A 25076-nucleotide genomic window follows, 5' to 3' on the forward strand; every position below is an offset into this window, starting at 1 on the left:
TCTTAAGCCCCATCTACACCATACAATTTTTTGTGATTCGACTCATCAATACGATTCAATCCGACATGCAAAACAATGGCAGATCGAATCGAATCCCGATCGGACATGTCAGATTTAATCGAATCAATGAGTCGAATCGAATCGCACAAAAAAATTGTATGGTGTAGATGGGGCTTTAAAGTGGACCTGAACTCTTGCACAGGACAGAAGGAAAACAGAGAGAAATGCACCCTGAATGTATTTAGAGAGTTCAGCCTAATTCCTCCTAATCTGTTACTAATCACAACTGTAATTTGATCTCTCAGCTGTGTTAGCTGGCTGCCTCAGCAGAGCAGCTAATTTGTAAACGCAATATGTTAACCCTATGTCTGCCTTCATGAAAGCAGGAAGTTGACACACTGCAGCAACCTTTCTATAATGGTTATTATGCTGGTGCTTATCTTTTAGAGCTATCAAGCCACGTGGCACGTACACGTGGATTACAGCACAGGAGGTTTGGGGGCAGCCAGCGCCACCATAGACCGTAATGGGTAGTACGGCTATAGCAGCACATGCCCAGTAGAAGGAAGCTGCTTCTGCATGACATTTTTCCTGTGTGCACAAGTGCATCCCTCTACTGGGCATGTGCGGACCTTACTCGTGCATGCCCAGTCCAGATGCACTCACTCATGGCGGGAGTGTGGTGGGAAGAAACCCATTTGACTGGCACAAGTCAAATAGGTGTAGAGCAGGGGAAGGGAACCTATGGCTCGGGAGGCAGATGTGGCTCTTTTGATGGCTACCTCTGGCTCACATACAAATTAGTTGGGGTTGATTCAGTGTTGCCAACTCATCCCATTAATTACTGACACATCTAAGTTATACAGGTTTTGGGGCTATTTGCACATAATCAGTGCCTTAACTGCATCTACCTAGCCACAAAACCTGTATCATTCATATGTGTCAGTAACTAAAGGGATGAGTTGGCAACACTGGGTTGATTGACTAAGCTACACAGCTCAAGCAGCACAGCTTAGTTGGCAGCACAAATAAAATTTTTAAAGTACAATACAATACAATACAATACAATAACATTTGTAAAGCGCTTTTCTCCCATAGGACTCAAAGCGCATAGCTGTGTCTCAGATTAATACAGGGCTTCAGGCTGGGTTGTGTTACAGAGGAGATAGTCAGATGTTCATGAATGCCAGACTGAAAAGGTAGGTTTTCAGTTTAGACTTAAATGTTTCCAGGGATGGGGCTGTCCTGATTGGGTGTGGCAGGGAGTTCCAAAGTGTAGGGGCAGCATGACAAAAGGCTCTGTCTCCAAAGGTTTTCAGGTGGACTCTGGGGGTGACCAAGGTGTTACGTCCTTTTGATCTAAGATTGTGGGGGGTGTGATGTAGTTGCAACAAGTCCTTCAGGTATCCAGGGCCCAGATTGTGCAAGGATTTGAATGTCAGTAAGCCAATCTTAAACAGAATTCTCCATTTTATCGGTAGCCAGTGGAGTGAGCTCAGGGTTGGTGTTATGTGGCAATGGCGGGTTTGGCTCGTTAACAGCCTTGCGGCGGCATTCTGTACTAATTGCAGGCGGCGTAAGTCTTTCTTATGCAGGCCTGTGTAGAGGACGTTGCAGTAGTCTAACCTTGATGTGACGAAGGCATGAACTAGGGTTGGAAGATCCTCTGAAGGAATTAGGTGTTTAATCCTTGCAATATTCCTTAGGTGAAAGAAGGAATGTTTCACAACAGCTGAGATTTGATTCCTGAAGCTTAATTTCCCATCAATCAGTACTCCCAGGCTGCGCACACAGTCTGAGTTGTTCAGGTCTGAGCTCCCTATCCTTAGCGGTGTTGGTTGAGACTGGAGCTGCTTTGCTGTTGAGCCCTGGCCCTCGATAACAAGAACCTCAGTTTTGTCAGCATTAAGTTTTAGCCAATTATTATTCATCCACTCCTGAAGCTCAGCTAATTTTTATTTTATTTATGGAGTAGGGTCTGTGACGTCAGGTTTGAATGACAAATATAGCTGGGTGTCATCAGCATAGCAATGATATGTCAGGCCATGTTTTTGTATGATTTCTCCAAGTGGCAGCATGTATATGGTGAACAGTAAAGGGGATAATATTGCGCCCTGAGGTACACCGTATTTTAGTGGTACAGGGTTGGAGAGGAAGGGCCCTAAGTCTACCCTTTGTGTTCTGCCAGCCAGGAAGGAGTTGAACCACCGGAGAACAATGCCATCTATGCCACAGTACTCTTGTAGCCTGTTGAGTAAGATTTCATGATCGACTGTGTCAAAAGCCGCTGAGAGGTCGAGCAAAATCAGGATGGAACATTGACCCTTGTCTCTTGCAATGAGCAGATCATTGCAAATCTGGGTGAGGGCTGTTTCACAGCTGTGATATTTCCTGAAACCAGATTGAAGAGGGTCAAGGATGTTGTTTCTGGAGAGCCTGGCTTCAAGTTGGAGGTAGACAGCCTTTTCAATAACTTTTCCCAGAAAGGGGAGGTTTGAGACAGGTCTGTAGCTGTTTAAAGCATCTGGGTCTAAGGATGGTTTCTTGAGTAGAGGCCTGACGATTGCTTCTTTCAGAGTAGAGGGAAACCACCCTTCCTGTAAGGAAGGCAGACTTCTGCTGTAGCATGCACTGCTAACTTACTCGCGCTCCCCCCAAAACTAATGGCTGCTCCAATTGTCCCACTCTGCACCCTGTCACGTCCAGTGACTTTGTAGGACGAGATCCCCACACTTTGATTGGCTCAACAGGCTGCCTGTCACTTGAAAGTCTGCCTATTGGGCCAAAGTGCAGGGATCTCGTCCTACAAAGTGAATCAACCCCCAAGCAGCAAGCTAATTGTACAAGCTGTTAGTCGGCATTTCTCCTGTCTGGTTCTCGGGGAAATGCTGATGTTGCTGAAAGCCAGGAGAAGCTGAAGACGGGTCTGACACTTCCGCTGCCTGGCGGATCAACTGTACACACATCACCATGGCAACAGGTACAGGAGCCCTACTGTCCCAGTTTGAAACATATTGTATGGCTCTCAGGGAATTATCGTTCTCTCGGCCAAAAAGGTTCCTTACCCCGGTATAGAGGGACCATTTGCTGGAACTTTGGGCTGTAGAGGGATCCAGGAATCCCATGGGCCATCCAGAGTCTTCCTGCTGCTAAGGTAAGCAGTTTCAGGTGTACATTAGGACATCCTCTTGTCCTGGATAGTTTCCTGTTAGCAGATTGAGGTCTTACAATTGCTCCTCACCTACTTCCTGCGAACTACCAGTCCTGTCTCCTCCCATAGACGCTTGGTTTCTCGGGTAATGCAGGGGATTCTGGAAAACATGGTCTGGCGTCTAATGGTCTTCCAGTTTGGGGTGTCACATGGTCTCACCTAATTGTCTCACAGACCAGCTGAATCCTAAGAGGAGAGGAAGTGAGCTGTATTGCAGCAGTGAGTACATTTGGCCTATGAAACAGGTATTCTGTGCAGCACTCTGCTTCTGTATTCATTTATTATCCTGACTGCTGTTGAAATTCACCTTATTCAATATCATGGGCGTCTCCAAGCGTTCCAAAATATATATTTTTTTTAAAGTATTGTTACTCCAGCCACAGAACAGATTCTCTTTGTACCAGATTGGCTGCTGGGTTATAAAGGATAGAAGACTTTACCCTCCCGTCCTCATCGGTCACCTCCCCGGGCAGGTCTGAACCCGACTGTCTGCAATGGGGCAACAATGAGCAGGTCTTACAGAAGATAAACGAGGTGGGGGAATCAAGGACAGGAAACAGGGAAGACAAGACAAAATGACAGAAACAGAAGACAGGCGGCGGGATGTCATCAGAGAGCTATGCGTTCTGGAAACGGGCGATCCCTTGACAGACACACACAGGACAGATGAGATCTGCAGACGGATGACTCCCACAGCTGGAGCAATAAATTGTCAGGGAGAGGAGAGAATAGGTTTTACAGCAGTCACGGCCCAATCCCGGGCTGCTCGTCTCATTCATCTCTCCTCTCGCTCTTCCTCTGCTGCTCCTCTCTGTCAAGCTCTTCACTGGCTGACAATTAACCAGAGGATCCAGTTCACCCTCTTAACCCTTACCTACAAAGTTCTCCCCAGTCTCTCTCCCCTGTACATCTCCTCACTAGTTTCCAGATACCAACTACAATATCCGGTTTGCACATGGCCGCCTTCTGTCCTCTAGATTAGAATCACCTCCTCGCATTCACGTATACAAGATTTCTCACGTGCTTCACCTCTCCTCTGGAATGCCCTTCCACAAAACATTCATCACTCTCCAACCTTTGATATCTTTAAAGGGGCACTATGGCGAAAAATGCAAAAATGTAAAATATGTGCAAACATATACAAATAAGAAGAACATTTTTCCAGAGTAAAATGAGCCATAAATTACTTTTCTCCTATGTTGCTGTCACTTACAGTAGGTGGTAGAAATGTGACAGAAGTGACAGGTTTTGGACTAGTCCATCTCTTCCTAGGGGATTCTCAGGGATTTATTTATTTTCAAAAGCACTTTAGTGAATGGCAGTTGCTCCGTCCAACTGCCAAAAAACTGTGTAGCGAGCAGGGAAGCTGGCCAGCATCATTGTTTAAATCCATTTTAGGGAATATCTTTATAAAGAATAAAAGCCTTGCTGAGAAACCCCTATGAAGAGATGGAAGTGACAGCAACATAGGAGAAAAGTAATATATGGCTCATTTTGCTCTGGAAAAAAAGTGTACTTCTTATTTGTTTAGGTTTGCACATATTTTACATTTACAATTTTTCGCCATAGTACCCCTTTAAACGTGCCCTCAAAAATCACTTTTTCAAGCTAGCATACACTCCACCCTAGGCCATTCCCCCTTTGTCCCAAGGCCAAGTTGCACTCCTACTAGATATCCTAAAACACACTTCCTCTATGTATGATCATTGTACACTACCCCACCTCTTATCCCCCCCCCCATTCCTTTAGATCAGCCTTTCTCAAACTTTTTACTCTGGAGGAACCCTGCAAATAATGTTTTGATCTCAGGGAACCCCTGTAAATAATATTTTTATCCCGAGGAACCCCTGAATTTATTTTGCAGGAGGCGTGGTCTTTAAAAGTAGCTGTGGCTGTTTATTTCACTACCCCCTATTACACTGCCACTCATTATACGGTCTACTTATCCTAGTGCTTTTCATTAATGTGCTCAGTATTATTCTGACCTCCAATGTAGTGCTTGTTTTTACTGTACACCCTATTATAATATGAGCATATTATACTTCCTCCCCCCTCCCCCCCCCCCCCATGCCAGGGAACCCCTGCAGAGTACTCAAGGAACATTGGTTGAGAAAGCCCGTTTTAGATTGTAAGCTTGCAATGGCAGGTTTCGCTCACGTTTTTGTTTTGTGTCTTGGAACACATTATACATTTTATTCATCATTTTACGTTTGTTACAGTTATTACTGAGTCTGTATTATGTACCAACTCTGTATATTGTATATTGATGTATACCATTGTCTGTATTATTATTTACCCCATGTTGGTTTCTTACTTTGTACAGCGCCACGGAATATGTTGGTGCTTTATAAATCAATAACAATTGACCCCCCCCCCCCCGTATCCTCAGTCAGTGGCCCGCTCTGTTCACAGGCTGCACGATACGGGGATCTTCAGCCCCACGTACATCAACGGTTAAAGAGTAACTCTAGTCTAAATAATATAATGAATAAAATTGCTTATAATTTGTTTACACTATTCGTCGTTTCCACAAGGATATTACATTTAACATGCATTTTTCCATGTGGGAAGTTTAATGCAAATTTTGGCAAGCATCTACTGTAATTGACAATCGTTACAGACAAAAGGCGCAAAAAACAACAACAAGCCGTCCGAGTTTTTTTTTCCCAGATCAAAATGCACTTAAAAAAAAAAAAACAGAAAAAAAAAAAAAAAAAACAGAAAAAAAAACCAAAAAACATTGGATTGAAAGGATTCCACTGAAATTGCATTGCTTTTAGGGCGAAAAGAAAAAAATGTCACAATGCAAATTTTCATTCAGTGGAAATGTGCACTTATACATCTTTAGTCCTGTCAGGTGCATCACTGCAGAATGTTTGTTTACTGAGAGTTCTGAAGCCAATACTAAATATATCTGGTCTCCTAGAATGCTTTGGGGAAGGGGGGCATAGCTAAATAGCCTAGGTTAAGCATCACTGGGAGGGTAGGGATAGAGATACCAATATACAGCAATACAGTATATAGATATATCAGTGATCTGCAAACCTGGCTCTCCAGCTGTTAATGAACTACAAGTCCCACAATGCATTTGCCTTTATGAATCATGACTGTGGCTGTCAGACTTGTTGCTCCTTAACAGCTGGTGAGCCAAGTTTGCTGACCAGTGATACAGGAGATACGCAAGTTGCAGATTACAGTTTAACTCGAAAACACCACAGTGTGAGCAGATGCTAAAAGTTCAGAACGTGGCTGTGCTGTCTCCCATCCCCCCCCCCCCCCCCCCAAACAACCAGAAGCTCTGGTGCAGCAGAGCAATGTCAGGGGAGAGCAGAGCATTAGGCTCTCTAGGGGACCGGTTACAGGATAAAGACCCCGAGTCTGGCTGATTTCCCCGATCCCTTACCCGGCTGTGTTTGTGAAGATTCTGAGATCTTGGCAGGGAGGTAGAGGACAGTGTGTGGGAAGGAGCCGCGATGGGCGAGTGCTGTCCGCGGGATGGGCCAGAATTCACAGGCTAACCGGAGGTAACAACAGGACAGAACGTGAAACGCTGCGGATAGAATGCCACGCCAGTCAGTACAGTGACACTTCTCTAAAGGCTTCCTATAGGGTATGGATGTTTCCCATCGTTTATTCTGTGAGCGGAAGCTTCTCGATGAGCCAATGTCACATACTGGGCCAGGAGGTCCTTCTGCAGCCATTTCCAGCAGAATAGATAATCGGGCGTCAGGCTGTGATTTTCTCCGCTTTGTCTTGGTCAGACTGGACAGATTTTCAATGCGCATGTTACCCTGGTAACACATGAGACAAGAGCTTGTCTGATATCTGACTAAAGTGGCCAATTATGCTATTATATTAACGGGTGGTGCTCCGCCCAACATTAGTACTGGTAAAATTGCTGTGCGCTACCTGCAGGCGGCAACTTTACCACTATTTAGACCCTGCGAGTCATTCCTTATCACTTTTGTCTCTGAACCTAGTGTTCCCACTCTCCTCTCCCCCAGGAAACCCCCGGTTCTCAACAGAACTACATGCAAAGATGTACCTGCTTGCGCACACCCAAAGCCTTTACTTGAGGCTTGCGCGATCAGGTGCGCCTCTGCATGCAATACTTCTGAGAAGCAGGGGTTTGCCGATTTAATAATACTAATACTAATCAAAGTATATTAGAAACAACCCCCCCCCCCCCCAAACGACAAAACACACACACGCACGCACGCACGCACGCACACACACACACACTCCCTAGTGCCCAGCATCCCCTACTGCATGTAGCGTGATTACACGCGGCATGAGGAGAGTGCGATACTGGCACTAGAGGGAGCTTTGTTCGCGGCTTCACCCGAAGAAGGGCGGGGGCCTAACCCAGGGGTGGAATGCCTTTGGTTAAAAACGGCCCTGCCCGGTATTGTCTATTTTGTACCCTGCCGGCACTATGTGAGGCTGCGGTTAAACTGCAGGGTAGCATTTTTGCATTAGGAAAGTCATATACAATTTTTCAGAGAAAAGAACACAATAGCACGGTGGGGTAGTGGTTAGCAGTCTCGCCTTGCAGCGCTGGCTCTCCGGGCTCATATCCCAGCCAGGGCACTATCTGCACAGAGTTTGTATGTTCTCCCCGTGTCTGTGTGGGTTTCCTCCGGGCACTCCGGTTTCCTCCCACATCCCAAATACAAACATTAATTGGCTTCCTCCTAAATTGGCCCTAAACTAAGATACACACACTACGCGATACATACATAGACATAGGACTATGGTAGGGATTAGACTGTGAGCTCCTCTGAGGGACAGTTATGTGACAATATACTCTGTACATTGCTGTGGAAGATGTCAGCGCTATATAAATACTAAATAATAATAATAATAATACTATTTTTTTTTCACAATGGCCCATGTTCTGCCTAGTGAAAACATGACAAGTTCAAACACACGCATGAAACAAAACAAAAAAAAAAATCACATTTTAGTGACAAATAGCATGTGGAATACAACAAAAATGGAGTAGGCTGTTCTTAATCTAGTCGGCGGCTCAGCTTTGAAGACAGAGTTTTGCTCATTTTTTAAGCATGACTGACAGAAACCCAGAAGAGATGAACTTGGCCTTTAGAGTTGCCTCGCTGAGCCGTGTGGCCCTAGGCAAGAGCCCACAGGACTAACCCAGGTCACATTCTTACCAAGTTCATCGGCCTGAACATAAGAGTCTAAGTTACAGGTCTCCCTCTGTGTCTCCAGTGTGATTGATGGGATTTCTGGAGGAGGGGGGAGTGGCCAAAACAGTTCTGTAGATAGCCCGATCCAGCCATTTGTATGGTCGGCTGCATACAAGATTGATAATGTAAGCCAATCAAGAAAGACCACATGAAACCCAACAGTGGAAGAACAATACCGGACTACATTTCCCAGAATCCCTGCATTACATTACAAAAGATGCATGTGCACGGGGAGGTGGAACTTGTAGTTGCTAAGGAAGAGGGGCGGAGGCACAAATAATTCTGGCTGGCATGCAAATGTCACGCACCATGGAGTCGAGCCAATCAAAACAGGAAGTGCATTTCTTTGGCCCAATCAGGATGAATACAGATAAAGTTGTGATATTTACAGCACAACTGTAAATAAATATTGTGAGCATCTGCTGAAGACAAGGATGTAGTCGCAGAGGTAAACCCTGGGATGGGGGAGGAGACAATGCGAGATAGGAGGAGGTGCCCAATTGTGATACAATGTGTAGTGAGTGAAGGAAAGCAATAGGAACAATCTTACCTCCTGATAAGCGCTAAATATTTGTATTTTCAGACAACAAATACATGACAATGCGTTTCATGGGACCTGGCCGCTTCCTCAGGTCAATATGAGACAGTGTCTGAGCTGTGTGAGTCCATTTCAGAGCACTAAATACCCTTACTTTGTACGTATGTGCCAAACCCATGCAGGAGTGTTTAGAGCAGAGTCATCCACAAGGCACCTTAGGTAGTTGCCTAGGGCCTGGAGAGAGAGACTAGGGGCCTAGCTACTGCTAGCCCACAACAGATCTTACCAAAAAAGGAAGCCAAGAGGCCATCAAGGGAAGGCCTAAAATTGTTGCTTGCCTAGGATCTAAAGTGAAAAATAAAGCTGTGAGATAATGATCTGTATGTGTAGTACAGCTAAGAAATGGAACATTAGCAGCAGAGACACGAGTCTAATATTGTTTTCCAGTACAGGAGGAGTTAAGAAACTTCACTTGTTATCTATGCAAAAGAGCTTCTCTGAGCTCTCCGGCTAATTTAATCAGAGAGCAGTGCTATTTTCTGAAGCACTTATCTCAACCTGTCTCTTGCGGTTTCTTGTTTAAGGTTTTTCTGCAGGGAAGTTCAAAGGGTCATTTGTTCTGCTCGGTGTCATCATTTAAAGCGGTATCGTCATCATAAAAATCAAATTTCAACAGCAACTGGTCTGAGTGTATTAAGTAATAAAGATGCTAATCCTGCATTCAAAACTTGCACAACTTTTTCTGCTGTAATGGTTTGGAGTTATCACATACTTTAGGAGCACTGGCCCTAGTGCCAAACAGTGCCAAGGAGTTGTATGCTGGGGGTTCTTTTTATCTATAGTATATTCCTCCTCTTCCATTTATTTCCCTGCCTTGCTGCTTATCAGAAACACCCTCTGATTACTTGTGTTTACAAGCAAGGCTGAGGTGAATCAGCGATTGGAGGATGAGAAAGTGTAGTTCCTAGTATACACCTCAGTGGGAGTGTCTGAAGACTCTGGGAGGAGGACAGCTAATGAATACACAATGAGCAAGAGAAGGGAGGGTGGAAAACAAAAGTCGGGGAGGATATGATGTCAGCATTAGCTTGGCAAGATGGCCACTGCCTAGAATAGAATTTTCTGCTTTTCCTTTAGGGCTCGTCTCCACTAGTGCGGCGTGCGGCGCGCAGACGCACACCGCACTGAGGTGGTGGGCGGGATCGCAGGCGAATCCCATGAGCCGTGCCATGCACTGCTATGGGATTCGCAGCCTCCGTGGCGAAATCTGTGGGGGGTTCCGGGCGAATCGCTCCCGCAAGCGATTCCGCCGCGGCGCCGTCATCCCCTATGGCAGAGTTTCCTCGTGCGAATGATGTGCGGGGAAACTCTGCAGAATCTCGGCGAAACCGCCCTAGTGGAAACGGGCCCTTATAGAATTCACAGGAATCAGTACATGGATAGCACAATACATCTGTTATGTAAGTAGAAGTAGTATTTATCTACTTATATATGTGTTTTTTATTTCTAGGTTAGCATGGGTGTCGCTTGTTCTTTAAAATACAGTGTGTAATTTGTAAACTGCAAATATTAGAGAACTAGTAGACCCAAGCCCGTTTAAAAACAGACTCTAGGTCTGTTTTTTTTTTTTAAATTTGCATGCGCGCGCACCTCCACGCGCTCATCCGCAGCCCGGCTCACTGGCCCCGTCCTCCAGTCCCAACTGCTGTCCGGGTCCGTGCTGCGCACATGCGCAGTAGCAAAGAGCATGGACCAGCTACACAGAGACAGCACACGCAGGGACACAGGGTTTTATTATAGAGGATTGTGCAATGTTACAGAAGAACAGTTCTATAACCGAAAATACAATTATGAGAGTCTTATCTTTGCAACTAATGTTCTATTAATTATCCGTACTACACATACAGTTCATTATATCATAAGTTTATTTTCACTTCAGTGTCACTTTAACCCGTCTCTGGGCATACTGTTAAAGGCTGGGGGAGGGGTTACAGGAAGAGGGAGGGATACGAGGCCCCCCTGGTTTAGCCCCCAGTACATTACACTTAGGTGTTGATCATGCGGGTAAGTGCGCCCTGTTCTCCACTCCCTGAATGCCAGATAACATCACAATCTAGCTACCCGTGTAAAGAAGAAAAAAGAAAACAAAAAGAACTGTAGATGAGTAATAATCGGACAAAGGCCGTCGCTGCTTCCTTTAAACGCTCTCGGCTTTCATCTCCTCTTTGGAGCGCGGGGGAACAATACAGTTTGGATTACAAACTAGAAAAACTTGTTCCAGAAAATACATTTCGTGTCAGCCTGGAGACTCAATCTCTATTCCTACCAGCAGAGCGTCCCCCTGTGTGGGGCTTCTCATTAACCCTTGGCGAGACAACAGAGAATATGGGGGGGGGGAGAAGAGAGTTATTCTTCTAAATATATTTATTTTATTTTTTGCTTTGGGGTTTACAGTTCAATGACGATGGGGTATTTTAGATCTTTGTCGACCTTGTCAAAGCATCTGCCCCTTTATTTGCACAACTGCCCTGGCCAAGTACCCCCCCCCCCCCGTTGTGGGTCACATGATCTCAGGTGTCACTTGACCTGTATTTTGTTAGTAATACATCTTAAAGTGAGATAAAACTCTGACATAATATTCAATAAAAATGTGTTTTCCTAGGTTTTATTACCCACACAGTTATCATATTTGTTTTTGTGCACAAGTAATATTGTCTGCTTACAAATTACAAGTTTCCAAAGTGTAGTTTATCTGCTCTGAAAGCTGCCATTGCATTTTACAGCATAGCTGCTGCATTTATATATTAATATCTATTTAGTGATGATTTATCACCACTCTGTGCTTCAACAGCTCTCAGTGCAGTTCAGTTTTAGCAGCTGCTGGCTGGATGCTTATTGTAGCAACAGAAGAATGTAAACAAAAGATAGTGTTATCCCCTCTTCGGATGCAGCCAGAAGCTGCAAGGACGTTTCCACTGAAGAACAAAGTGCTATGTTCAACTGATTTTTTTTTGTGGTAGTAGATTTTGTGCTCGAAATCTTTTAGAACAGCGGTTTTGGATGCTTGCTTGGCTTAACAAGGGCGAAAAGGGTTAAATTGCTTATTCAGTGGTAGTGCATTGTGGGTAACCACAAATGTTCACTTATAACTGAATTATTGCAAATTTCCTTCTGTTTTAAGAAGGCAATTACACCAAGCTTTGCTTTTTTAGCAGGAGGGCTTTTTGGTCCCTTTTATCTCCCTATACATTACTAGTAGTTTGGGTCACCCTGAGCTGCTTGGTTACTCTGTTAGAACAAAGAGGAAATGCTGAGTTTCATACCACTTTAAGGGCTGGAACCCACAGGAGCGCTTTTGGCAGCGTTTTGGCAGCACTGCGATACGCTAGCAGTTTGCCAAAACGCTGGGCTAATGTTAATGGATGGGGCAACTTCCACAGGAGCGTTTGCGTTTCCCAGAAACGCAAACGCAGGACCTGCAGCATTTTGGGAGCGTTAGCGCTTCAATGTAAAGTATTGAAACGCTAGCGGAAACGCTCAGCAAAACCTAAACTGAGCGGTTTTGCTAGCGTTTTGCGGTTCAGCACACTGTAACAAAATTAAAAATAATTCACAGGACCAATCAGGATAAAAACGCAAAACGCAAAACGCTAGGCACCCACTGGGGAAAAAAATACAATGTTGCAAAACACAACCCAAAACGCTCATGAATCCGCTTGCAAACCGCTCAGACAAAACGCTAGCGGTTGCGTTTTGCGTTTGCGGTTTTCAGTGGGTTCCAGGCCTAAAAGCGGATCTGGACTTTTGCACAGCACACAATAAAAACTCTTTATTCCACAAAGAGTTGATGAAGAAACCCACTGCTGTTTTTGTTTAGCCACATCAAGGTGCCTAATTAGTTCTTATCAGCAGCTGTGAATAGACTGCAGGAGCTCTGCCTTGGCAGCTCTCCCCATACAGGAAATACTATGTGTTAACCCTTTCTGTGTTCCCTGCAAAGTGAAACAAAGTTAAAACTTCAGGGATTTTTTTTAGGATTTTAATATTTGTTCCCCATACAGGTTATCATCATGCTGCGGGGCTTTATCTTTTAGAGCAGAGAGGGAGGTCCGAGTTTAGTTCCACTTTAATTGTGTGTAAAAACTTTACAAACAACGTTTCATGCTTTACTTAACCCCCTTGCCGTTCCAATTCCTGCGGCAAGGGGGCAGCGCAGCACTTTTTTTTTTTTTTTAATCATGCAGGGCTCGCTACATGATAGCCGCTGAGCAGCGGCATCCCCCCCACCCACTCCGATCGCCTCCGATCAGAGTAAGCAGGAAAGTCCGTTCAGAACGGGATTTTCTGCTGGGCTTCCCCGGTCGCCATGCCGATGGGCGGGATGACGTCATGGACGTCGGGACATCAGAGGGAATCCCGATCCACCCCTCAGCGCTGCCTGGAACTGATTGGCCAGGCTGCGCAAGGGGTCTGGAGGGGAGAGGGGGCGGCACGGCGCAACGGATAGAGGCGAAACGGCGGCGATCGTAATATGCACGCAGCTAGCAAAGTGCTAGCTGCGTGCAATTAAAAAAAAATTATGCAAATCGGCCCAGCGGGGCCTGAGAAATCCTCCTACGCTGGTTACCCCGAGCTGAGCTCGGGATAACCGGCAAGGAGGTTAAAGGACAACTGTAGTGAGAACTATATGGCAGCCGCCATAGTTATTTTCCTTTTAAACAATACCAGTTGCCTGGCAGCCCTGCTGATCTATTATTCTGCAGTAGTGTCTGAATTACACCAGAAACAAGCATGCAGCTAGTCTTGTCAGATCTGACAATAATGTCAGAAACACCTGATCTGCTGCATGCTTGTTCAGGGTCTGTGGCTAACCGCATTAGAGGCAGAAGATCAGCAGGACAGCCAGGCAACTGGTACTGCTTATAAGAAAATAAACATGACAGCATCTATATACCTTTCACTTCAGTTGTCCTTTAACTATATTTATTCACTTTTGTTTCTGTATGATTATTATTTTTTTTAAATCTCAAGACTTACTACAAATGGATAGACCAGATTGAGTACCCTATAGGTCTTCCTATTCCTGGAGTGGCAATAACTGAGATTCGATTCAATCAGATTGCTAGCATTTTGGTGATTGGTACAGCACTGCAATTAATATGAAATTCCCAGTGCTGTTTTTTTTTTTATCATTAGTACAATTCAATCTTTCTTTTTCTGAGATGCAAACGATGATCTGCATTTTTGCTGCGTTTGCGACTTTGTATAAAAGCGCAGAAAAAAATGCATAGCAATTGTGTCGCTATGCGATTTTCCCTGCAATTCGGCAATTCAAATTCATTTTCCTGCCATTTTTCTTTCTCCTGCTGTAAATTGCACACGTACTGCAATCATGCTCTGCACCGGACGGATCGCAATTGGATCACCGTGAAATCACGGTAGTGGAAACGATCACGTTTCTTTCTATAGTTTCATGGTGGAAAAGGAACCTACTATAAATGATCCCATCGTCATGGGAGGAGGTATTAAGAAACTGACAATCTATCCTACACCATTTGATTTTCCTATAAATTGATCTGAAAAATTAGCCACTCCCAATCAACTTATATAGCGGCAAATGAGAAATTAGATCAGATTTCTCCCTCAAATCAACACAAAAAAAAAACTTTACATTTTTTTCTGTACAACCGTTTATTTATTAAATTCTGATCTTTTTATTGTATCGTATGTCACCACCCTAAAGGTGGCCATTAACGATACGAGTCTATGGACAAACGATCAGAAACGATTGTGTGGGCCCACTAACGGAAGGACAGCTGCTATCTTATTCATTCAGCTTAACCACTTAAAGGGAACCTAAACAGAGGGATATGGATATTTCCTTTTAAACAATACCAGTCGCCTGGTAGTCCTGCTTATCTATTTGCTGCAGTAGTGGCTGAATCACACACCTGAAACAAGCATGCAGCTAATCCAGTCCGACTTCAGTCAGAGGACCTAATCTGCATGTCTGTTCAGGAGCTGTGGCTAAAAGTATTAGAGACATAGGATCAGCAGGGGAGTCGGGCAACTGGTATTATTTTAGAAGGAAAAATCCATATCCTTCTCAGTTTAGGTTCCCTTTAAGGACCACAGGCTATAACCCCCCCAAGTCACCAAGCTATTTTTTTACAATTCAGTGCTCTGCAGCCTTGACAGCTCGCCGCAGAGCCATACAACTTAGCACACACATAGACACGCCCCCCTCTTTTCTGCCCACCGCCAGAGTTTTCTGTTGGTGGACTCTGATAACTGCTGCAGTCTTTTTTTTTTGTATTAATTTAATTGATATCTTTTTAATAAAATTTACCATTTCTTACCCTCCCTCCCTACCCCTGAAAGCCAATCCCCGCAATAGTCTCTCATAGGCATCAGCCTATGAGAGTGATTGCTCTGTGGGCCACTCCAGGGAACAGCTGAGTGACACGGCTGTCCCCAGTATAGCGCTGCAGTAGATCGCAGCACTGTACAAGTAAATACAGTAGGTGGCAGTTTCGCCGTCTAAAGGTGGCCATACACTGATAGATTTGCAGCAGATTCGACCATCAGATAGATTTCTGGCAGATGCCTGTAAGGTCGAATCTGACAGGAATCCATCTGATGTGTGCCACACACTAGGGACAGATTTCCAATAGACTTCAGAACAAAATCTATTGAAAATCAATCTAAATGCATTATTGGACCATTAGATCTAATGCAACTCTATAGGCCATCGATCTGCTGCCAGCAACAACCTAGATATTCCATCCTGTCAGATAAATCACATCGTTCAAAATTAATCGCAAATTGATCGATTGGCTGATTTGAAAGAATCGATTTCTGATCGATCGATTGATTCTATAGAATCGATCGATGGCTGCAATCGATCAGTGTATGGGCACCTTAACAGTCTTGCTAGTGGCAATCACGGGGATGCGCTCACGATCCCCGCTAATCTCCGCCAGCCACTCTTGACGCCTTTCGGCATTACGCAGTCCTGGGGCTGCCACCTTTCCGACGCCTATCGGCTTTTGGCGGTCGGGAAGAGGTTAAAGCTGCCCACTAACGGTCCAATTTCTAGCAAAAAATCGTTAGAGCGATCAGAAATTCTGATCGGATTGGTTGTAAATAATCTCCATTGGTGGACACAATCGATTATGAACGAGTGAAAAAAATGTCGCCCGAATGAATTTTCGTCAAACGAAAATTTGGATTTTCTTGGTGGTCGTGATAGATCGGAAGCAATGATTGGTTAGTTGATGGTGTAGTGAACGATTTTTCGTCCGATCAGAATTTCTGATCGCTCGAACGTTTTTTCGCTAGAAATTGGACCGTTAGTGGCCAGCTTAAGTCAGATTTTTACAACCAAATTGGAGAATCGATTGAATGAAGTATTGTATTGTTGATGGACAATTGAAGTGAGAGCCATATGGAGGCTGCCATATTTGTTTCCTTTTAAGCAATACCAGTTGACTGGCAGCCCTGCTGATCACTGCAGTAGTGTCCAGCGCTGGCCCCCCAGAAAGTCAGCCGACAAGCACAGGTGCGGTAACTGCTTGCACCTCTTGGTCCCTCGAACAGTGCGCGCTTACCGCAGGCACAGTAGCCGCTTGCTGCCCGGGGCTCCGGCAGAATGTAATATTGCAAACAATTGAGACTGGTACCAATTTGAGAATAGTACCAATTCATAAAATAAGATTAAAAAGGGATTCTGGAGGGACAAGTGTGGGAGCAAATATTGGATGGGTGTGACCTTTGGGACCTTAGACAATATGGAGTTAAACTCAGATACAATTTCCATAGCGAGAATCACTGCATGGGCTCACAAACTTGTTTAAAACCATAGTCTGTGGGTAGAGTATAATAAAAAGAAAAAAACAAAATTACAAAAGATTGGGAACGCACGTTTAAGAATTGTACTGTACAGATTGATAAAATAAGGTTTAAAAAGGATCTTTTAGAATTCTCCGTACATGAGGGATAAGGGTGGTAGCAAATATTGGTGAACTTTGGGGATCTTTAAGTACGTACCTACGTCCAACAACACGCACGGCAAACACCACGACAAACTGTTTACACAACTCGTATTTTCCTGCACACCAACCAATTGAGAGGCCTACTCTTTTACATACAGCACTCAAGCAAAGTGACGGGCTTGTACACGCGGCCAACTGCTCAATATCAGCCCAACAGTCATGTGAGTTGATCCACCAGATGGATAAGGCAAGTCGTTTGCCACGCATACACACGCCTGATTGTAATCTAACAAACCAATAGCAGATGACAATCAGGCAGTTTGGTTGAGCGAGTTAAAAAAGACACAATTCTGTTGCAAAAACAATCACAGCATGGGCTCAGGAAGGCGTTTGAAAACTACAGTCTAGGAGCAGAGTTTGTATCATACAAAACAAAAAACATATACACGAGATCCAGAAACACTACTGCCTTCTCTAGGCCCAAACTCAGTGTCGGACTGGGAGCTGGAAAAACTGATGAAAGCCACCTGCTGGCCAAGCAGCAGTAACCCTGTGTTATCACTCCCAATAAAAACCTGCAGCAAGTCTTCACTGTGAGCAGCAACACCTGATTACTGCTGCTTGGCCAGCAGGTGGATTTCCTCAGCTTTACCAGCTCCCAGTCCGACACTGCCCAAACTCACCCCAAATAGACAGAGGGAAAGTAATACTCTAGTAAAAAAGGCATGTTGAGACCGGCTTATATTGGCTGCACTGAGTAAGAGGCTAGTAAAATACATATATCGACAGCCACAATCTTTTTCAAAACAAAAATATTCCATTGTCATATGTATAGACATTTATGGGATCTTGAATATGAAACTACACATTTTATCAGATAGATCAAATACATAAATACAATAAACCAATAAGCGGTGACTGGAAACCAGCAGATATCCTACACGGTGTAATGAGTAAACATCTTGTACAGTAACCTTACCTGACAGCGACTGAACACATCGGCGAGTGTGACGCGGACGTTAAAATGTTTCAAGACCTGAACCGCCTGTTCTCGGGCTTTCTCCGTGGAGTTGACATGGAAACACCTCCCTTCCCTGATCTGAGACCGAAGCTGTAAAAATTTCAAGGAGTTACAATAAGTGCAGTTACTTACTCCCATACGTTGCAAGTATAATGACACAATATCTGTGACTGCTAAGAGAAACAAGGGACTACCAATGAATGCTAGGAGAGATGGGATGGGGGGGGGGGGGGGATGTCCGTACCACTGCTGGAGAGAGGGGGTGAGCTGTGGCACTACAGGAGAGATGGGGGAGCGCTCTGCCTCTGCTGAAGAAATGGGGGGGATGTCTGTGCCACTGCTGGAAAGATGGGGCGAGCGGTGCCACTGGAGGAGAGATGGGGGAAGCTCTGCCTCTGCTGAAGGGATAGGGGGGGGGGGGGGGGGGAGTGTGTGAATCTGCTGGAAAGATGGGGCGAGCGGTGCCACTACAGGAGAGATGGGGGGAGCTCTGCCTCTGCTGAAGAGATGGGGGAAGGGCTGTGTCACTGCTGAAAAGACGGGGTGAGCGGTGCCACTACAGGAGAGATGAGGGGAGCTCTGCTTCTGCTGAAGGGATGGGGGAAGGGCTGTGTCACTGCTGGAGAGATGCCACTAGAAATTAGCAATTTACTGTTACAAAGAAGGAAAGTAAAGATGGCGGCCCCCACAGATCTCTAATGACCATGCACTTTGTGGACAAGAAGGAGATCTAATGACAAGAAAACAAAACAGATAAAAATGTCCTGCAGTCAGCTGACCCTCCAGACAGACCAGTCGCCCTAGTATATACGCTGGGAAGCCTAAGCAGTTATCCGGCTGTGGCTAAACAAATATGCTGGAAAATATTACTTTTCTGAATATTCAAAAATGTCCTAAAAGTGGTGTTTATGCTTCCAGATAATGTGGAGACCCTGTAGCTAAAGAAAACAGTGTAACGTTCTGTCATACGCACCGTTTGATAAGGCAGTCCGCACGTCAGGATGACTCTCCCGTCCCGCCTGGCGATCTACGGGAAAATAAATACAAATAAAAACGTAAATGCAATGTACTCACACATACTAACAGCGCATCTACAGGCAACGGCCTAAAAATATCATCTACAGTGTTCTCCCCAGAACATTTTTTCCAGCCGGGTGGCATGAAATAGTAGCCGGGGGGGCCGAGATGAAAGAATGCAGGGCTGGTGCTTCTGTGTGCAATTCTGCTTACAGCAGAGGAGGAGGTGAGCCGATGACAGCTGGGTGCTCATCAAAACTAGCCGGGTGGAGCGCCCAGCTAAAAGAGCCTGGGAAGAACAATGATCTAGTAGGCCCAGAGGTGTATCTAGAGGGGTGCAGGCATGGCTTGTGCCATGGGCGCCATTCCTACCCCTGCCCTGCACCATCATGCCTGCCCCTATGCTGTGCCGCCATGCCTGCCTCCCTGTCATTCAGACCTCAGATCAATTTATGGCGGATATCTGGGGAATATGGCTACTTAACTATGTAGGGCGCACTTTGCTCAGTGTTAGAAAAGAGGGCGGACAGAGAGTGAATAAGTAGAGCCATTTCCAAAAAAAACCTCAGCAAAATCCAGAGCCAAAAAATTACAGGCCACCATAACACATGTATGGGGCGAGAAAAGATGCTGTTTTTAGAAGGGAAGGGGACTCTGACTGAAGGGGGGGGTGCAATTTCAATGTTAGCCATAGGCGCTATATTACCCAGATACACCCCTGCTAGTAGCTCAGTAGTCAGAGTTCAATAGTGTGACCTCCGAGGCTTATGTAGCCAACAATCTTCTCTAAAAATTCTGACCACATGACCAGAAGTGCTGAGCTCAGTGAGTCGCTTTTCAGGATTTGTGGGTGTGGCTGATGGATAAAAACATGATGGTTAAAGGATAACTGAAGTGAAAGGGCTATGGAGGCTGCCATATTTCTTTCCTTTTAAACCAAGGATGTCCTCAAGAGCTGAGGGTCCTCACACACTCTTGGCACAGCTCAAATGGATTGATGGGACTGACTCAGGAAAGGTGTGGCTCACCCAGTAGAATACACTTCTCAATTCTCTGCCCACCTTAAAGGGGAACGTCAGCCTAAACAAGCATACTGTCATTAAAGAGGAACTTCGGCCTAAACAAGCATACTGTCATTAAGTTACATTAGTTATGTTAATTAAAATAAATAGGTAATATAATCTCTTACCCACCCTGTTTTAAAAGAACAGGCAAATGTTTGATTTCATGGGGGCAGCCATCTTTTTGGTTGAAAGGAGGTAACAAGGAGCATGAGACAGTTCCAACTGTCCTGTGTCCTGATCACCCCTTCCAGTTGCTAGGCAATGTGAACAACAACATAGGAAATCCCACCATGCTTTGCACAGCATCAGGGAAAAAATGCCCTAGGCAGTTTTCTTTTGTGCAGCTAAAATGAGGCTTGGGTAAGAAAAACAAAGTTCTGATGCTGCGAAACTGTAAAGAAACACCAAGCCTTTTCAGTGCTGCGGAGTAGATTTTTAGTCTGGAGGTTCACTATAAACACTGGCATGGATATGGCCGTGGAGAGCTGGAGTTCAAAATTTTGTTTTAAACAACACCAGTTGCCTGGCCGCCCTGCTGATCTCTCTGGCTGCAGTAGTGTCTGAATCACATCTGAAACAAGCATGCAGCTAATCCAGTTACACTTCAGTCAGACATATCTGTTCTAAATATGCTTGTTCAGGGGCTGTGGCTAAATGTATTAGAGGCAGGATTAGCAAGGCAGCCAGGTAATGTGCATTGTTTAATGTGAACTGGAGGTGAGAGTTATATTGAGGCTGCCATATTTATTTCCTTTTAAGCAATACTATTTGCATGGCAGCCCTGCTGATCTTCTGCCTCTGATACTTTCAGCCATAGACCTGCGGTTTGATCAGATAGAGATTAGATAGAGATTTGGCTCTTGGTCGAATCTGCCCATCATCACTAGGTGTATGGGCACTATGTTTCTATTTTGGCCGCTTACATGATTGGGTTTGAAATCCCAGCCCTGGATAGTCCAGAGGTTCCCGGATCATCCTATGGATCACTGTTCCAGTGCAGAGTCCCTCCCCAAGCATATTCCACAAGGGCTTTGTCAGCTATGCTTTCGTGGCCACGTACCTGTCTGTGTAAGAGCGTGGCTGAATTGCGCATGCATGAGTGCCAGTCTGCGCCAGTGCATTAGCGCAAAGCCTCTCCAGCACAGCTTCGTCCTCCTCACTCATGCATAGTATGGCAGGACTTGTACACAGACCAAAGAGCTGCCAACGAAGAGGAAGAGGGTCCCGTGCAGCAACAGTGGGGGGCGCAGGACGTGGGACGCCTCTGGAGCATGCAGGGCTACCTACCTAGATAAGTCTCTATTTTCTTTTTAAAGTCATAAGTTTGCTTTAAAGAGAACCTGCCACAAGTAAGGCACCTATTAGAACCTTAGATCAGAGGTTCTGCATGTACTGTAGCTGCTTGCTGCCTATAATCCCGCTCACCTCCGCGGCTTTCCTGTGGTCCTCTTCATTGTCCAGCATTAAGACATCCACTCCCAGACAGCGCAGGTAGCGTCCGAGTCCCTGCAGCATGTTGTCACAGATGACGCTGAATTCTCGGGGGGACACGGGGGTGTCGTTGGGAGGACATGCTGCATTTGGAGAGATTTTCAGCTTCTAAGACAATTATACAAATCGAAATTCCGCTTGTTATTAATCCTAATTTCACCTGATGCCTGCCTGACATACACACTTCAACATTCACAAGCCTAGAGCATTACTATCATTATGGCACCAATTCACTAAGGGCAGTTCCATGAATTCATTTAGGTCGGTAAAATGCTGCATTCTGTATCTTACACTTTTCTTTCCAAATTCACTAAGATTTCCCGCATGCGGTAGAAGTTCAGTAATGTACTGAATGAACATGCCTCAATTCACTAAGCCCTGCTTGGTAAGTGTCACCAGCTGTGGAGGAGGTCAGACAGCAAGCCATCAGTCTTCTCTTATGGCCCATACTCACGGGCTACAATTGTCGCCGCAACACGCGGAGCGCACGTGTTGCGGCGACAGGTCGCCCGTGAGTATGGGCCGTCGCACGGGCGCGCACCCCGAACTGTCGCCCGTCGCGGATGTCGCTAGGCGATTGAAAGTTTCAATCGCCTGGCGACAGTCGCCGCCGCACCTCCGCCGCAACTGTCGCTAGTCCGTGTGAGTACGCGGACTAGCGACAGCAACCTCCATTGAGAATGCGGAGCTTCCGGCGGGGGGAGGAGGAACGTCGGCGACTGGTCCCTATTCCGCGTGTGTACGCGGAGGGACCTGGCGAGGAGCTGTCGCCGGCCTGTCGCCCACACGCTCCCGTGTGCTGGCGACAGGCAACTTTTGCTGCCCGTGAGTATGGGCCATTACAATTCTGTGCAGCCGTTCTATTTTCTGTGCTGTGCATCCACAGCATTCCTTTAGATCTGCATCTGTGCCAACTAGAGAAAGCTCTTCTGCATACCAGTATACAAATATGCACATCTAATGGGATACAGAAAACCCTTTTTAAAGGTCTCTTTCACCTGTTCTGCCTTTCTGCAGTCCCGCCCTTCAGAGTATTTGATCAAACGGGGTGAGAAGCAGGGCTGTGTGGCTCTTCCTATTGGCTGTCTGCTACATCTGTCAACTTTTACCACATGGAGTGCGTGAGTTACCGGCTGGTAGGAGCTGGTGATAAATACCAAACACTTTTACTTGATTTGCCGATTGCTTTAATCTTTTAGAATTGCAATTTCATGACATTGCTTGAGGTATTTATTGCACAAGTCGGTAATTTACCTCACTAGTCAGTAATTTTCCATTTGGGTGTGGTAATAGGTTTCCCACCTTTGCAAATGTGGCCATGGTGTTTTTGTTTCGTCATACCTCTGCCGAGGCTCTGGCCCCACCTCAGTAGCCTAATTGGTGGCTGCCGAGCTGGGGGCAGGCCGCAGCAATGAAGGGGGAGGTTTCCGAAGAGCTCTGGTAGACTTTGGAAAGCATGGCCGCAACTGCAATCCCAAGGAGGGAGGCGGAGCGTTAGAGTCCCGATTACATCTGATAAGGTAAGTATTTAACCCTGAAATCTCCATGATCCTGCAGCATAACGTCAAAGCTTGGCAGGACAGGCTCTGTCTTTGTTACTTTAGGTAGTCTTTATACACAAATACAGAGTTTCTCTAAAAATGTATATGTGTCAGGAGGTACTTGAGATGATGTTATCCACAACAGTAGCACATGGCAGAAAGGGGTCAAGTGGAGGAAGATTCAGCACAGGTTTGTTTAGGACATGATGTGACTTTTCCAAACATATTTATTTTTTTACCTGAACGGAGAGTGACGTCTCCTTCTTTGGGGGCGACTTTGTCTTCGGCTGAGGCGGGGGTTTGATCTTGGGACGCGTATGGAAGTTTGGTTTGAGACCAAACTTCTCCGGACTGGCGAGCAGAGCCTCGAATACCTCCAGCAAGCAATAGGCATCTGCAGCTGAAAAGCAAGAAGAACGGAAGCTGAAAATAAGTCGCTTTATTTCTTTAAAGAGAACCTGTAACAAACAAATCTCCTTCTGTTAGATACTTACCTCAGGAGGGGGTAGCTTCAGGGTCCAATGAGGCTTCCCTGTTCTCTGTAGCCTGGGGGAATCCAGCGCTGGCTCCTCAAAAACCTCCTCGACAAAACCTGACAATTACTGCGCAGGCGCGGCAATATTTACCCACCACGATCCTGAGCAGGCGCAGCTCTTCATTTGGGCTAATAGCCGAACCTGATCAATCTGCTGTACTGCGCAGGCGCAAAGGAGTCACGCCTGTGCAGTAGAGCGGATAAGATCGGGCTCGGTTATTTCTGCCTTACCTGAATGAAGAGCCGCTGGTGCGTCTGCGCAGGATCGCGGTAGGTAAATCTTTACCTCGCCGCAGTTAAGGTGTCGCAGCGCTGGATTGCCAGGACGGAGGAGGAAGGGGGAAGACTCAATAGGATCCAGAGGCTTCCCCCTCCCGAGGTAAGTATCCCCAGAGGGTTGTTTTTTTTTTCATTGCGGTGAGATGCGCCACCACCATCGTATCTCAATACCAAAGACTAGATTCATATGACCTTGTGGTAGAGGGTGACGACAGGATATGCATAGCGCCGCCCCCCGCGCCGCCCTTCGCTGCCCTCTCACCCAGTGACGTACTCTCTTGCTGGACAGGAAGTACATCACTGGGATTCCCGGGTTCCCCCGTCGTATTCTCGTCGTTCCATGAAGCGCTACTCATGGCCACCATAATATTTAACATTTCTGCACCGCCCATTGACTTTCATTACTTCCGCCACCCCTACATCGCCACGGAAGTCATACAGTAAAGTGCTGTTGACTTTGTGGCCGGCTCGGCACTCTATCATGCACTTCGAGGGTAACGCGATGCAGGAAGTGTGCTAGGCCCCATTGCCATTGCGTTACCCTGCGGTAAAACGGTAACGCAACGCAGAATTCCATTGCAACAGAAAAAGGGTCCCTTAAAGGAAACCTGAAATGACTTAAACAAAAAGAGTTTAACTTACCTGGGGCTTCTCCAGCCCCCTGCAGCCACCCTGTGCCGGCACCATCCTGGATAAACTTACCTCCAGTCCCTGCCGCGGCTAAGTTTAGTTAACGTCAACTTGCAAGTCGATGGCCACTGCGCCTGCCTGGCCACACCCGTCCTCATTCACACTCCCCTTGCCCGGAGCATCCTGCACAGGTGCAGTACGAGGTTTTCTTGTACTGCGCAGGACATTCCCGGTGACGGGACAGTGAACGAGGATGCGCGCGGCCAGGGCCGTGCAAGGGCAGTGGCCATTGACTTGCAAGTCGGCATTAACCGGCTTCAGGGGGCTGGCAGAAGCCCCAGGTAATTAAAACCTTTTTTTTTTTTTTTTTTTTTTTTTTTTTTAAGTCATTTCAGATCTCCTTTAACCACTTGCCGACCGCGCACTCATACCGCGCGTCGGCAAAGTGGCAGCTGCAGGACCAGCGACGCAGTACTGCGTCGCCAGCTGCAGGCTGATTAATTAGGAAGCAGCCGCTCGCACGAGCGGCTGCTTCCTGTCAAATC

The 25076-nt window shown here is 46.0% G+C and overlaps 1 protein-coding gene across 5 annotated transcripts in view; it reads right to left on the reverse strand.

Moving 5' to 3' along the window:
* EXD3 (exonuclease 3'-5' domain containing 3) overlaps nucleotides 1-25076 on the reverse strand; it is a 470687-nt gene that overhangs the window by 247316 nt on the left and 198295 nt on the right. For all 5 annotated transcript variants that reach the window (XM_068248968.1, XM_068248969.1, XM_068248970.1 and 2 more), the window contains 4 exons: nucleotides 23327-23487; nucleotides 21481-21654; nucleotides 18948-19001; nucleotides 17933-18064 (listed from right to left, as the gene is read on the reverse strand). In XM_068248968.1, coding sequence (XP_068105069.1) covers nucleotides 17933-18064; nucleotides 18948-19001; nucleotides 21481-21654; nucleotides 23327-23487 — 521 coding nt within the window. The remainder of the gene's footprint in view (nucleotides 1-17932; nucleotides 18065-18947; nucleotides 19002-21480; nucleotides 21655-23326; nucleotides 23488-25076) is intronic.

Source organism: Hyperolius riggenbachi, chromosome 8 (assembly GCF_040937935.1).
Source record: "Hyperolius riggenbachi isolate aHypRig1 chromosome 8, aHypRig1.pri, whole genome shotgun sequence".
NCBI lineage: Eukaryota > Metazoa > Chordata > Amphibia > Anura > Hyperoliidae > Hyperolius > Hyperolius riggenbachi.